The sequence below is a fragment of the Chenopodium album genome, chromosome 18, assembly GCF_948465745.1.
Source record: "Chenopodium album chromosome 18, dcCheAlbu1.1, whole genome shotgun sequence".
In the NCBI taxonomy this organism is placed as follows: domain Eukaryota; kingdom Viridiplantae; phylum Streptophyta; class Magnoliopsida; order Caryophyllales; family Amaranthaceae; genus Chenopodium; species Chenopodium album.
The window spans coordinates 47,133,487-47,150,473 of NC_137851.1; the positions used below are offsets into that span (position 1 = coordinate 47,133,487).

Consider the following 16,987-nt stretch of genomic DNA (forward strand, 5'->3'; position numbering starts at 1 on the left):
ACTTAGGCTTATTACTGCCGCGTGATTACGCAAGGCTACTCAAAATACTTAACTCAATAACAAAACTTGCAGCGGAAACTCAACTTTCTTTTATTAATACTTATAAAAATAGTAACATTGTTATGAGTACTCAAATAAAGACGTAACCAACATTCCTAAACTAGGTAAACCAAATCCCAGGACTCCCATATGCTCATTCATGACTCCACCTGAAAATAGTCAACACTGCTTACCATTAAGGTAAACAGGGCAAACCAAAACAAATAAGAAATACGGATTAGCAAATTATGCTAAATACGATAAGTGCAAGATAATGTAAACTCAATTTATTTGCAAACATGTTTTAAAAATCATTTTCAATAATTAATCCAATAAATTCCAAACTCATTATTCCAAAACCGATTCCAATGATTCAATATTCAAAATAATAGTTAATAAAACCAATTCCTTTATTAAAAACCAATTTCTTTTAATCCAATTCCTCACCCAAGTGTGAATACCCCCCAAGCTAGTCTCCTTATATTACAAGGCTATTCTTGAGGAAAGATCCGATCATACAAAGTTCAAGGCCTTATCAATAAACCAAATCCGCATAGTGGGATTACCAACATGCTTATAAAGCATTAATAATAATGATTCAATGGTTCAATAAATCCTTTTAATATCCAATAAATTTCAATATAATTCAAACTCCTTTTTAATAATTCCACATACTTTCAAAATCAAAACCTTTTAAATAGATACTTGAGAATAAAATCTCAACAAACCTTTTATTTAATTCAACAAACCTTTTAAAATCAAATCATTTATTTAAACATGATAAGTAATTCAAACCATTCAAAACATGATTTAAAAATCAATCATTCAAAATACTTTTATTAAAACAAATATTAAAATCAATACCTCCAAACATTATTTATTTCATAAATCATAATTCAAATCAATTTAATTCAATCATCATAAAATCATTCAAAACATGTTATTCAAAACAATCACTTTCAAAGGTATCTAGCCACCTAAACGTACCTTGATCCTTGCTAGAAAAATCACACAAAAAGAACCCCAAGAACCTTAATTCCGAATATCAATCAACACTTCGCACTTTCAAAGTTCAATTACGAATACACCTTGCAAATAACATAACCATAAGGTTATCACAACATAAACTCAAATCTAATGTGCATGGACTATAAAACTCTTTTAAAATAATACTTTAATATAAAATTATAGCTTATTTGTATTTTAGAAAACTAACCATGAAGAAGATAAAAGAATAGGATTAAAGAGAATTGAATTTTCGTAGAAAAGAATAGGCAGAACTTTCAGAGGTCATAACTCCTTCAATATAACTCCGAATTGGGTGATTCTTGAGCCTAACCTCAAGGATTTTTCGAGAGAAACAATCTTTTGTGAAACATTAATATCCCAAAAACTGACCAGAAGTGCCCAAAAACTGGCTTCAAAGGTATACGGGATAATATTTGTATGAAAAGAGGAGAAGAAAAGTATGAAAAGGTTTAAGGAAAAGAAGAATAAGAGAGAAGAAGAGAATTGGGTTTTTGGTGTGAAGAATATGAGAGGTATGAAGGGGTATTTATAGGCTAGCTCATGCAAGAATTATGGCAAGAGAATGTGGGAAGAATTATGGTAAAAAGAATTAAGGAAATTACTTGGAGAAGTGAATAAAAGAATTAAGGAAAGTTTGGATATTAAGGTGATTGTGTATACTTGAATATGGAAGGTATGTATGTCATGAAAAATAATAAGGAAATTAGAATTACTTGGGGAATAATTAAGAAGAATGAATGGCAAGAAAATATGATGATTAGATATTAAAAAGATGGAGAATTAGACTTAAGGAAAATAAGAGATTTTGAGGAGATAATTAAAAATATAATTTACCAAAATAAGTCACCCAAAAATCCATCATGGTGGCTTTAGATATTTAGGGAATTAATTTGCTAGTTTTAAGGAATTAAAAATAATTGTGTAAATAATATTTATTGTATAAAATAATTAATTAATAAAATTTCAATTATTCACTAAATAAAATAACTAAGAAAATCATATTTTCAATACATAGATAATCCGAAAATCATAGTCATTAAATTAGGAATTTTCGGCCATAATATAATTTTGTTTAATTAAAATATCCGGAATATATATAAATAATCCGGTTTTTAAATAAAATAAATGGATAATAAATCTTATCCAAAATAATGATTAGTTTTCAAAATACTTTTGGCGCCAAAATTCAAATATTATTTTGGCTCAAAATAATAAATTTACTAAAATACCCTTTTTAAGAGAATACTAATTAGAAAATACGTTTCAAAAATACGGGGTATTACACTATGGACTTTGTATGACCTAGCCTTTCCCCTTGATAGCACTATGTAAAGGAGTTACTAGCTTGGAGGGTGTACACTCTTAGATGGAAAAATGATTTACGAAACTATGGATTGATCCATCCTATTCGGAATTATCTTTGGAAAGTTGGTTATTTCGGAAATTGGTTCTTTTGACAAGTTTTAATACATGAATTTCTATTCATGAATAGTTTGGATAAATTATGATTTAATAAATTCAAATCCCTTCGAAAGCATGTTTAATTAATTAAATTGATTTTACATGTCTAGCATTTGTATGTACTTAGCATTTTAGCTAATACGTATTTGTTTTGTTTTGGCTTTGCCCTACTTATCATTAATGATGAGTAGATAGGTGATGATGACCAGACGACGTGAATTATATGCTGCATTGGGAACGATGGGCGGTGATCACCTAGTTTAATTTAGTCAACATAGTATCAGTGTTTTAGTTGCTCCAGAAGTGTTTCAAAACTATTACTATTATTATTAATAAAAGATAAGTACTATTTTCCCCGCAAAACTCTGTTAAACCTTACGTAATCACGTAGCGGTATTACTCCCAAGTTACTCCCTAAAGTTGAATTATTATTGTTAATATTATAGAGTAATTTGGGGGTGTTACACTATTTGTAATCCCAAGCAAAATTTTGTCTTTCCAAGATCTTTCATTTCGAACTCTTTCTTTAAATAATTGACAGTCACTGAAATCTCTTCAGGAGTTCCAATGATATTCAAATCATCAACATACACCGCAATTATAACAAATCCCGATCCAAATTTCTTTATAAAAATACATGGGCTAATAGGATCATTCTTATAACCTTCTTTTAACAAATACTCGCTTAGACGGTTATACCACATACGCCCAGATTGTTTCAATCCATAAAGAGATTTTTTCAATTTAATACAAAAATGTTCTCGAGAACTAGACTTTGGTGCTTCTGGTAGCTTAAAACCTTCTAGGAGCTTCATATAAATGGCATTATCTAGTGGGCCATATAAATAAGCTGTGACTACATCCATCAAGCGTTAGTCAAGTACTTCTCTTATTGCTAGACTAATCAAAAATCTAAAAGTAGTTGCATCCACCACAGGAGAATATGTCTCCTCATAATCAACACCGGGTCTTTGTGAGAATCCTTGTGCAACTAATCGTGCCTTATATCTTACAACTTCACCCTTCTCATTTCTCTTTCGCACAAAGACCCATATATATCCCACTGGCTTTGCACCTTCAGGTGTACGGACTATAGGTCTCTCTTTTTCCAAGAGATTTTAATTCTACTTCAATTGCTTCTTTCCATTTTGGCCAATCATTTCTTTGTCTACATTCTTCAATGGACTTTGGTTCATGATCCTCATTATTATCCATAACATCTAATGCTACATTGTATGCAAAAACATCATTGACGTCGATTTGATTTCGGTTCCATGTAATTCCAGGCATGATATAATTTGTTGAAATTTCTTCATTATCAGGTACCTGAATTTTTTCTTGTATCATGTCTAAATTCTATTCTAGAGTTCCATCGGAAATTGTTTCCTCAACTTGACCATCATCAATCATTGCTCCTTTTCTTTTCCGAGGATTCTTATCTTTGAAACCTATTGGTCTTCCACGTTTCTGACTTGGTTTAGACTCATTAGCAAATTTATTTTGTCCTTCCGGGACATCTATTTTAAACGGAACATTTACAGCTAGAATATGTGACTTGGTCACTCTTTTTGGGTCAGCAAATGATTCTGGCAATTGATTCACTAAACTTTGTAAATGAATTATCTTTTAAACTTCCAATTCACTTTGTTTAGTTCAAGGATCAAGATAGGATAATGATAATTCATTCCATTTAATTTCCTTTTCCAGCTCTCTCTTTTCTCCTCCTAATGTTGGGAAAAGTGACTCGTTAAAATGATAATCTGCAAAACGAGCCGTATATAAATCCCCTGTTGTAGGCTCAAGATATTTAATTATTGACGAGGATTCAAACCCAACATATATTCCCAACCTCCTTTGAGGACCCATCTTAGAGCGTTGTGGTGGAGCTATTGGAACAAAAACCGCACATCCAAAAATTCTTAGATGGGAAATATTTGGTTCCTGACCATAAACCAATTGTAATGAGGAGAACTTGTGATAACTTATTGGCCTGATGCGAATTAGTGTTCCTGCATGATGTAATATATCATGTCCCCAAGCAGAAATTGGGAGATTGGATTTCATAAGCAATGATCTAGCGATTAACTGAAGACGTTTAATTAATGACTCTGCCAGATCGTTTTGTGTATGAACATGTGCTACAGGATGTTCAACATTAATAATCATTGAAAGCTTGAGATTTAAATTCACCAGCATTATCAAGCCGAATAGTCTTAATAGAAGTATCTAGAAAATGTGCCCATAACTTAATCAATTGGGCAAGTAATCTCGCAAACGCCAGGTTACGAGTTGATAACAAGGACACATGTGACCATCTAGTTGATGCATCAATTAAAATTATAAAATATCTAAATGGTCCACATGGAGGATGTATAGGCCCACAAATATCTCCTTGTATTCGTTCCAAAAAAAACTAATTGATTCAAAATTAATTTTAGCTGGTGATGGGCGAATTATCAACTTGCCTTCTGAGCAAGCAGTACACGAAATATTATTATGAAGAATCTGTTGGCTCTTCAAAGAATGCCCACATGAATTCGTAATTATTTTTCGCATCATTATTGAATCGGGATGGCCTAACCGGTCATGCTAAACAACAAAATTATCAGTAAACTTCTGGTTTACTATAGCATGAGTTTCAATAGTATTGATTTTTGTGTAGTACAAACCAGTGGAGAATGTGGGGAGTTTCTCCAAAACATGTTTTGTGCCTTGAGTTATATTCGTGATTTGAAGGAATTCGTTATTTTCTTCATTGATTGTCTCAATATGATAACCATTGTTGCGAATATCCTTAAAACTTAATAAATTTCTTTGAGACAATGGGGAGTATAAAGCATCAATTATTTTAATTTCAGTTCCCCAAGGCAATTTTATATTGGCTCTTCCGGAGCCTTCAATGATATTTGTACTACCCGATATGGTACTCACATTAATCTTTTTCATCATCAAATGAGAGAAATATTTTTTTATTTTTAAGTATTGTATAAGTAGTTGCACTGTCAGCAAGACATAATTCTTCACCATTCATAGCAAATTGTACTTGAGTAGTATCCATGTTCTTCATGAAATAAAGTACATGTCAAAATATTAAGCATAAAAATAAATATGATATATAAATAAATCAATAAAAACACCCAAATAGTTCATAAATTCATAAAGCATATTAAGTCTTTATTACAACCATAGAAATTAACATAAGTAAATAACTAGATAAAGTCTAATACTTAAAGCTGACACAAAATAATAAAAATTTAATTATTCCCTTCCGAGGCATTGAAGAAATCAGCAACTTCTAAATGAGTTGTATTGCAAAAATCAAAATTATTTCCTTCCAGGGAAATAAGAAAATAACCAACTTCTAAATGATTTGCATTGCCAAAGTCAAAATTACCTTCACCATCTTCAAGAACATGGTTTGCCTCAACTTTCTTTCCTTTCTTCAATGATTCTTGGTAAAGTTCAACAAGATGCTTTGGAGTTCTACAAACCCGAGACCAATGGCCTTTTACTCCACAATGGTAACATATATTGGTCTCACTTTTCTCTTTATCATCTCTACGTTCCCACTTCTGGTAAGAATGTGAGTTTGTGAAATGACCTCCACGACCTCTACCATATCCACTAAAACCGCGCCCACGACTGCGATCGCGTCATTGGCCACGACCGCGACCGCGACCTCTACCTTGACCACTACTGCTGGAATGGTCTCTGTTTTTTGTTTCTTTCCCGATATGGGTTGTCACATTCGCTTCAGGAAATGGAGTAGAGCCAGTAGGACGTGATTCATGATTTTTCATTAACAACTCATTATTTTGCTCAGCCACAAGAAGACAAGATATTAATTCAAAATATTTTTGAAAACCTTTTTCTCTATATTGTGTCTGCAGGACAATATTATTAGCATGGAAAGTGGAGTATGTCTTTTCAAGCATTTCTGCATGAGTAATATTTTCTCCACATAATTTCAACTGAGAAGTTATTTTAAACATAGCTGAGTTATATTCACTTGATTTAAAATCTTGCAATCTCAAATTCAACCATTCATAACGACAAAGATTACTCCAAACGATTTGTGGGTCTTTCACTGTTAAATATTCATTTTTAAGTTCTTCATGGAGGTAATGACGGAGGAATATCATGGCCTTGGTCTTATCTTGAGGTGTTGCCTCATTAGCCTCTTTGATTGTTTCACCAAGCCCTTTAGCATCTAGGTGTATTTCAGCATCTAACACCCATGATAAATAGTTCTTTCCAGTAATATCAAGGGCCACAAATTCAAGCTTGGCAAGATTCGACATTTTTCACTATACAAAATATTGTTCAAAATTAGATCTCATAAAATATCAAACATATACATATCAAATTATAATGGTTGATAATAAAAGGCATTAATATGTATTGTCAAAATAAAATTAAGCAGTACTATTATAACCAAATGATGCATAATATAAAGGCTTGCTAATATTAAGATCATATATTAATAGTTATGATAATCATATATAGTTATATACTTAATCAAGCAAGCAAAATATAATTAGAGACCAAAATACTTATCAATAGTAATGCACGAATCAAGCAAGAAAGATGTTGCAGCACTAAAATAAGCCATGATAATAAATTAAATTAATAGCAATCATGATAATATATAGTAGAAAATACTAGTGTACTACGTACTCACAGTTGGTAATCAAATTATGAATTACAATACATGAATTACAATACAATCATTGTATTATAAAGTCTTAACATTCTCCTAGTATATTATATATTTATATTTATGATAATGATGGTATATCATCACATACTCCACTAATTTAAATAACAAAACAAAACTATACCATATACAAAACAAGAAATCATAAATATATATATAAAGGAAAACAAAACATGGATAATCAACAAATTTCTTAATGAATAACACGGATAACAAGACGAATAGAGATAGCTTATAGATTCTTACGAATATGAGACATGATTACAACTTTATATATATGGACTTAAGAAAATAAAACAACAAATCATAAATATGATTTAGTAAATGGAATTACAACATTACATGGCTAGTAAATTCAATATCACGTGATTGCAATAAACAAGTAACAAACAAAAATGATGAAATTCGGTAGTTCGGCACTAACAAACAAAAGGAACAAAATTTTCATAGTTCGGCACTAACAAACAATCTATTGGAATAAAGTTTTAATCAATACAAAATGGAGGTAATTACACTCACCTCAATTGGACGAAGTGTATATTTTGCAACTCGGTAAATTGAGGTTGGTGCAACAAGTCAGCTAGCAATAATGTTTCCTTCGATTCCCGATAACTAAAGCGATGGTATTGATAATGTATTATAAAATAAGGGGAAAGGGAGAATATTAGAGAGAGAGATGTAGATGGTGTTGTCTATCCTTTGATTTGCCCATACTATATATATATACATAATGTTAGTATGTAACCTTCATGGAAAATTAAGATTCCATTTAAGTGGGGGTTATAATAGAGGTAATTACATATGGGGGTTACAATGGGTGGCATAATGGTAGGGAGTTACAAATGATAATGAACATCCACATTGAATATATTTTGTAAAATTTCCTACTTTCTTCCACATTTTTTTTCCAATTAAATTGATTAAGATAAGATCTTTCAATTAATAATCAACAATAGTTTTTTTTTTTTTTTAAAAAAAAAAAAATCAACAATAATATTAATATTGTAATTAGGAAATTTTGCGAAAAACTACTGCAAAAGTTCCAACTTTTGCGAACAACTACGTTTATCTTTTTTTTTTTTTTTTTGCGAACAACTACCACAAACTTTGCATTTATTTTGTTAACACTACCAGTTAACGATGGACGTTTCCTTGCCGTATGTGGGGCCCACCCTAATTCGTTCAATACACAAATAAATGAACAATTAACCAGAAATCATAAGAAAGATTAAGAAAATGAACGAATATTACCTGTTTTTTCAATCCTAATAGCATGAATTCGATTTCTAGGTGAGCAATTTCACCTATACCCTAAAATTTTTCGAAGACAAACATTCAAAGAAACAAAGAGTATCTAATTAGGGGGAAGATCGTTAATATAAAGGAGAGATAGTTGGAGGGAAAAGGACGAAAGGTGGGCCCCACATATGGCAAGCAAACGTCCCTCGTTAACCGGTAGTTGTAACAAAACAAATACAAAGTTTGTGGTAGTTGTTCGCAAAAGTTCCGCAAAATTTCCTTGTAATTATACTCCATATTCATTTTCACAATTTTTAAAAAAATACTAATCTCTATTTTTTCAAAAAAAAAAATAAAAAAAATAAAAAAAAAAAATAATTGTATTATTAAATTTTGTTCGCCATTCACTTTTAATTATACGTCCATTTTTAAATTTATTAGATCTTGACCATTCACCTTTACTTTTACATTTTATTCATCTTCACAATTTTTAAAAAGATACTAATCTCTCTATTTATTTTTTTTTATTTTGTAGTATTGAATTATTCACTTTTATTTTTATGTCTCTTTTTAAAATTATTAGATATTGGCCATTCACCTTTACTTTTACATTTTATTTATCTTCACAATTTTTAAAAAATGCTAATTTGATCTCTTTATTATTTTTTTATTTTGTAGTATTAAATTTTTGTTGTCTTTCGCTTTTATTTTTAAGTCTCATTTTAAATTTATTATATACTTGTAAAACTTTTGACATCATGATTAATAGTTACAGGGTGCATTAAAGTAATTCATGTCACATAAGGAGTAATTTTAAATTTTATCATTACATTATATTAATACCTAAAAATTATTTGTGCACGTAAATATAAAAAATAAATCGATTATTTTTTAATTATCTAGTGCTACCCTAGTTAGAATTTTTGGATCCGCCACTGATTACGTAGTCCAATAGAACCAATACATAATGCAGGTAATTGATAAAAAGTAGAAGTATACAAACATGAAACATGCATGATTAATTGAAAGAAGCACCACACATAAAAATAATGCAGGTAATAGAAGTATAGGGCTTACAAACTCGACCTGGTACACAACAAACTGTATTGCCACTACATACATATTACATGTTATATTGGAGACATCGATCAGCACAGAACAGCACAAGTGCATTTCTCAGAGGTGGTGGTGGTTGTAAACTGATCATTGCACGAGTTTATGGAACTCTGTCGAGTGCAACGCCGAACCCCGGCGCTGCATTTTGGAACATTGTCGATGCAGTTTTGAAGTCCAGTTTGGTCGACAGAAGACGTGGATTGATCTTTGCAAATCCCGCCTACGCCACGAACCGGATGCGCAGCCAGGCATGCGTCTTTACAAGATATATCATCGCATCCTCCTTCGAATGCCGGCCCCAACACCTGGCAAATGCCAATGGAACCTAGCTTATTATTTCACAAAATAAATGAATAATTGTCAATGTGTTGCACTACTTAAAATACGGAGTTAAAAAATAAAAAAACTATAAAAATAGAATACTCGTATTATTGTTTCACTTTACCTTTCAAATTACAAATTTCGCATTATACATTTTATGTTTTAAATTTTAAAATACTAATCCGGCAAGTTATTTTTGCCTTTAATTAGCACAAGGTTTTAGGGTGGTGAATAATAAAGTAAAGTAGTGGAATTAAGTTGATTTAAGGTGAAAATAAAAATAAAATAACATGATAACGGGTTTTGGTTGATTAATTTAAGGAGTAGTGGTGTCACGAAATGATTTTCCGTAGTTTTTATTAGAGTATAGCAAGCGTATATATACAACCTAGCAAATAGATTAGGGCTCATGAGATAGGCCCGATAACTATACACTATACACAATAATAGGCCCTAACACCCCCCCTCAAGTTGGAGCATGCAAATCACAAATGCCCAACTTGCCAAGTAAATACATGAATTGACTTTTACTCAAAGCCTTGGTGAATATATCCGCTAATTGGTCCGTTGTCTTTACATAAGACGGACTAATGATACCATCCTGAATCGCATCACGAAGATAATAACAATCCACTTCAATGTGCTTGGTACGCTCATGGAAAACCGGATTCTTCGCAATATACAAAGCAGATTGATTATCACAAAACAAACTCATAGCACGAGGATGCGAGACACCCAAACTCAAAAGAAGGGCCTTTAACCATTTCAACTCATCAGTAGTTTTAGACATTGAACGGAATTCGGCCTCTGAAGAAGACTTGACCACAGTGTCCTGTTTCTTAGTCTTCCAAGATATAGGAGAAGCACCAAGAAACACCAACCAGCCAGAGATAGAACGGCGCGACAAGGGACAACCTGCCCAATCTGAATCACACCAACCTGTAATATGTAAATCACAATCTGAACTCAAAAGGATTCCCTGACCCGGACATCCCTTCAAGTACCGCACTGTACGAAGAGCCGCTTCCCAATGATCCTGTAGCGGGTGTTGCATAAATTGAGACAAAATATGCACCGCGTATGCCAAATCCGGTCTAGTAAAAGACAAATAAATCAGACGACCCACAAGCCGTCGATACTGCTCTGGATCAGAAAAGAAAGAGGACTCTGATTTCGCCAGAGTATGATTCTGCTCAATAAGAGTGCCTGCCGGACGAGCACCTAGCAAACCAGACTCTTCAAGAATGTCAAGTGTATATTTCCGTTGATATAAAAATATGCCTTCCGGACTACGAGCAACCTCAACACCAAGAAAATACTTTAAAACACCCAAATCTTTCATATGAAAACAGTCACTCAAGTATGACTTAAATGTTGAAATCGCAGAAGAATCATTACCAGAAATTATCAAATCATCAACATACACCAGAATACTAAGTTGAATAGACCCAGATTGCAGAGTAAAAAGAGAATAGTCAGAGTACGATTGCACAAATCCGTACCTTTTCAGAGAGGCGGCCAATTTAGAATACCAACAACAAGGTGCTTGTCGAAGACCATACAACGACTTCAGAAGACGACACACCATACCAGGTTGAGAGCCATGAAACCCAGGGGGAAGCTTCATATATACTTCCTCATCAAGATTACCATGAAGAAATGCATTGTGGACATCCATCTGATGCAATTCCCAATTCTTTGCAGCAGCGACAGCAAGAAAAGCACGAACAGTGACCATTTTAGCAACGGGAGAAAAAATCTCATTGTAATCAATACCCTCAACCTGATGATTACCAAAGATAACAAGACGAGCCTTCAATCTCTCGAGTGTGCCATCAGAATTAAGTTTGACCTTGTAAACCCATCGACACCCAAGAGCTTTCTTACCCGGAGGCAATTTTTCCATTAGCCATGTGCCATTTTTTTCTAATGCATCAATTTCTGTTTGCGTAGCCGCTTTCCACCCCTCATCCTGCATTGCCTCCTTGAAATTACGAGGCTCAACTACCGTATCAACATCTGCAATAAAAATACGGTGTTGCACAGAAAATTTATCACAATTCACAAAATGTGCTAAGGGATAAGGAGTACCTGAGGAGCATGGAGTAGGCGATGAACATTGCGAGATAGATGGACTAGGTAGAGATATAGTGTGTGCGACATAGGGCCTGTTCATATTTACTGAATTGAGCTGAACTGAACTGAACTGAACTGATTGGAGCTGAACTGAACTGAACTGAACTGATTGGAACTGAACTGAACTGAACTGAATTGAGCTGAAATGAATATTTTATGTGAGAGGGAAATTAAGAGCTGAACTGAACTGAACTGAACTGAACTGATTGGAACTGAACTGAACTGAACTGATTGAAACTGAACTGAACTGAACTGAACTGAAATTAAGTAAATGTGAACAGGCCCATAATCCCGGTGCCACCCCGGGGGTTGTCTTGGACGTTGAGCACGGTCCAACACAATAGAAGAAGGATCAATGGGAATCGGAGCAGCCACCTCTCGGCCGTCCGAAACAGTAGTAGTGGAAGTAGGCACAGCACTGGAGCTGCTCTCCATGCTGCTGTCCGTAGCAGAAGCAGTAGGCGCAGAGCTGGAGCTGCTCTCCAGGCTGCTGTCCGTGGCAGAAGACTCCACGGTTTAGCCGTGGTTGGGGTTGGTTGGGGTGTCGTGCATAATGGCCTCTTCTCCAACCTCTAAAACATACTCCAAGTCATCCAAGAAATCACTATCAACCCCAACAACCTCGGGTGACCCCCCCCCCCCCCCCTCAACACTCAAACCCGATTCCTCATGAGAAATAAACGGAAACTCGTTCTCATGAAATTTCACATCACGAGATACAAAAATGTCACCAGTTTCTAAGTCATAGCATTTTCAACCTTTCTTCCCATGAGGGTATCCGACAAACACACATTTTCGACTTCGCGGGGCAAATTTGTCACCCTTTGCCTTTTGATTATGAGCAAAACATAAACATCCAAAGACACGCAACTCATCAAACATGGGTGGTTTAGCAAAAAGTATTTCATATGGAGTTTTATTGGCTAACAAAGAGGAAGGAGTACGATTAATGAGATAAACCGCCCCAAGGACACACTCACCCCAAAAAGTAATCGGCAAATTGTCTTGAAACATCAAAGCACGACTCACATTCAATATATGTTGGTGTTTACGCTCTACCCGACCATTTTGTTGAGGTGTGCCAACACAAGAGGTTTGGAAAAGAATGTCATTTTCAGTAAAATATGGGATCATGGGTTTGAATTCTGTGCCATTGTCACTCCGCACACATTTAATATTGACATTAACTTTACATTTAACCATAGCAAAGAAAGAGCAAAAAGAAGAATAAACCTCAGTTTTGTCATTCAATAAGTAAACCCAAACACCACGGGAATAATCATCAACAATCGTCAAAAAATAATGAGCACCACAAGTAGAAGCCGTATTATACGGTCCCCACAAATCACAATGTATCATTTCAAGAATACGACTATCACTATCAGGAAAACTGTCTCGGGTTTGTTTAGCTAGAGGACAAATTTCACAAGCTTTATGTAAACACTTAGTACAAGTACTACCTCGAATAGCAGGAAGCAATTTGACAATTTTCTCCGACAGATGCCCCAAACGACGATGCCACAACTCAAATGTAGAAATCTCCGGACCCATAAGTGCACATACTTTTGGAATACGCCGAAAATAATATAGTCCATCTATCCGTTCACCACCTCCAATTAAGCTCCCCGAGGATTGATCCTGTATAGCACAAAGAGTATTAATGAATCGGACAAAGCAATTAGAGTCATCAATCAACTTAGACACCAAAATTAAATTGCAATTCAATTGCGGAACAAATAGAACATGTTCAAGAGTAATGCCATCCGCCAAGACAACACGACCCTCCTTAGTAGCCATAGCCTTAGCACCATCGGGAAGACCAACGGGACAAGAGATAATAGAATGAGCATCTTGTAAAAAATTGTCATTGCCGGTAACATGATGGGATGCACCGGTGTCAATAATCCATGAGAATCACTAGCCATAGTAGTCGTAGTGATCAAACACACCCAAAATAGAAGAGGCGGTAGTAGTAGGAGTAGGAAACCGAGGAAGGGCAGCAGTAATGGAGGAAGTAGCAGCCGCGGGGTGGGGTCGCGGGATATCCCCGCGGCATGGCAGAACCTCCTGGGGTGTAGCAGCACCCGCGGGACAGAGTCGCGGGAAGTCCCCACGACCTGGCAGGGCACGTGACAGAGAAACAGCAGGCGAAGGTGTTAATCCCGCGGCTGGCAGATGGTGCGAAGAACAGGCGGCAGAATTAGTCATCACCGGAGAAGAAGAGCACCGTTACTGCTGCCCACTCGGGTAGGCCATGGACGAGAAAACAACCAGCAATATCATGTCCCGAACGATGGCAATGAGTACAAAATAAACCCGACTTTTGACGTCGCTTGGACAGAAAATTTTCAATAGAAGGAGAAACAATGGTTTCTTCCGCCATTGTTAAACAAGTAGCAGGATAGCACGACAGAGGTGAAATTGAAGAATAATAGCACAATAAAAGAATAGAGTAGAAGAATAATTGAAGCCCCACAAACTTAGCACAATAGCACGAGAATTAGAAGAAATTGAATTGGGAAATATCCCAAATTAGAAGAAATTGAACAGTAGGACGCACAACACTAGTCACGAAGCAACCAAAGAATAATTTAGAAGAAATTGAATTGGGGATTATCCCAAATTCGAACCCAATTTAAAAAAAATTTGGTAAAATTGATGGTAGAAATTGATTTTAGGTATTAGAATGGAGAATTGATTTTAGGGATTAGAGTGATTTTGGCTCCAATACCATGTCACGAAATGATTTTCCGTAGTTTTCATTAAAGTATAGCAAGCGTATATATACAACCTAGCAAATAGATTAGGGCTCATGAGATAGGCCTGATAACTATACACTATACACAATAATAGGCCCTAACAAGTGGTGTTTGATTGATTGAAATTAAATAAAGAATAAAAGAAGCACTAGTGGAAAAAACATCATCCGTAACGGGCAAAAAGGGCCCATCCGTAACGGGCAGCGTCCGTTACGTATGCGACCGTTACGGATGGCCAATATTATTCGTAACGGGCGCTGTCCGTTACGAATAACAAGTTATTCGTAACGGGCAGATAAAATGTCCGTTACGAATAACAAGTTAATCGTAACGGGCAGTTAAAATGTCCGTTACGAATAATGGGTTATTCGTAACAGGCAGATAAAATGTCCGTTACGAATAACGAGCATTTCAGGTGCCCGTTACGAATAAGTCTTTATTTGAACTAAAATAAGACTCTATTCGTAACGGGCACTATAAACGCCCGTTACGAATAACTCATTATTCGTAACTGACATTATATCTGCCCGTTACGAATAAGGGTTTGTGGTGTTCAATTTAGTACTTATTTGTAACGGGCATCAGAAACGCCCGTTACGAATAAGTGCTTATTTGTAACTGACATATTCCATGCTCGTTACAAATATTCATTAAATTATTATTTTTTTTTTTATTAAATTTCGGCAGCATTTATTTATATATAATTAATATATTTTAATTAAAACCTGTTATAATAAACCTGTTCCTGTAGATAAACAATTATACCGACTTTTGTAAAAATTAATACGACATAATATAAAAATTCTAGTATAATATTACAAATAAGAACTTGTATAAATTTATCCAACACATATATACAACGAGCAACACTAATAACATTACTAATGTTCTACCTAAACAAATAGTTAAGATATTAGTGTTCAATTGATCATTAAAGTGAATAAAAATATAAAAAGGTGAATGAGACCTAGGGGCAAGAATTTTGGAAGAAATGATACTTTTATTTGGAGACGAAATTCACATGTAAAACAAATTTCATATGTCCTATCCAACATAGAGCTCAACTAGACGTGTAAACACATACTTCTTATTTTATGTAAGATCTTAAAAAATTTGTTAATTTTAAAATATCAATTTTTTATACAGTCAATTTGTTACATTGTCACTTAATTGAACATATTGATGCAAAATAACACACACATACAATACAATCTACATGCATATAAAGTTGACATATTACCTTCAGCAGCAGCATTCAGTAACATAATGGCTAAAATCATACTGGCAAAGAAAATCTTTCCTGATGTAAACTTTGCCATTTTTGAGAAAATTTAATTAATTTGCAAGTAGATCGAACGAATTGTTTAGAGGTTTTTGTTGCAAATTAAAATCCCTTTGAACTATCTGTACTTATAGCACTGTGAATTCATATGCCCAGTCACTTGCCAGCCTTACAATTTGCAAAACATCATGGAAGGATGATAACACGATCTGTAAATTAACTGCCGCCTTATTACTGTATTTAAATTGTGCGTGATCATCAAATGCAATATTTAGTTTCTCATTAGAAATATATTATGGAGTAGAATTTCTTGACATACATTGCCAAATAAAAGAATGTGAGGAAGCAAAGAAAGGACATCCTCACAACAACTTATTAATTAGGACGTTTTACAAATCTATTGTTTTTAGATTTTTTTTTTTTTTTTAAAAAAAAAAAATTAAATTTTCATGAATAGAAGTCTTAAGACATCTACAAAGAGATTTTGATCTAACAAAGACATAATAATCGAATCAAATAAATACATCATGTCAACAAAGCTACAATCATGATTGCAAATCGTACATTCTTCATACCCTCTTTCATACCGATGTGATTTACAGCCTTTTTCGATAAGGGAGTCTATTGATCTGTTTTAGCCGTGAAGAAAATTTTTGTTTGATTCATTAGATTGTAATCGAATGATTAACCTCTTTTTCAATCCCACACAATGTTACCATTAAACAACTTTATCAATTATTGTTTTCATTTTTTTTTTTTTTTTTTTTTTTTTGGGCTTAGAATTTGAGGATTTGTCTTTAGGAGAATTCCCATCAAAACTGTCGTTTCTGCAATTATGATGGACTGTGGAACAATGGGAGTAGCATTAAGCAAACGAAAATATGATTT

At 34.1% G+C, this 16,987-nt stretch overlaps 1 protein-coding gene across 1 annotated transcript in view; it reads right to left on the minus strand.

Annotated features, from left to right (window-relative positions):
* LOC145592247 (uncharacterized) overlaps positions 1-16,136 on the minus strand; it is a 48,565-nt gene extending 32,429 nt beyond the window's left edge. The window contains exons 1-6 of the mRNA XM_081648700.1: positions 16,058-16,136; positions 13,369-13,908; positions 12,817-13,245; positions 11,652-11,941; positions 11,049-11,543; positions 10,804-10,861 (exon numbers count right to left, since the gene is read on the minus strand). Coding sequence (XP_081504826.1) covers positions 10,804-10,861; positions 11,049-11,543; positions 11,652-11,941; positions 12,817-13,245; positions 13,369-13,908; positions 16,058-16,136 — 1,891 coding nt within the window. The remainder of the gene's footprint in view (positions 1-10,803; positions 10,862-11,048; positions 11,544-11,651; positions 11,942-12,816; positions 13,246-13,368; positions 13,909-16,057) is intronic.
* Between the last annotated feature and the right edge of the window lie 851 nt (positions 16,137-16,987).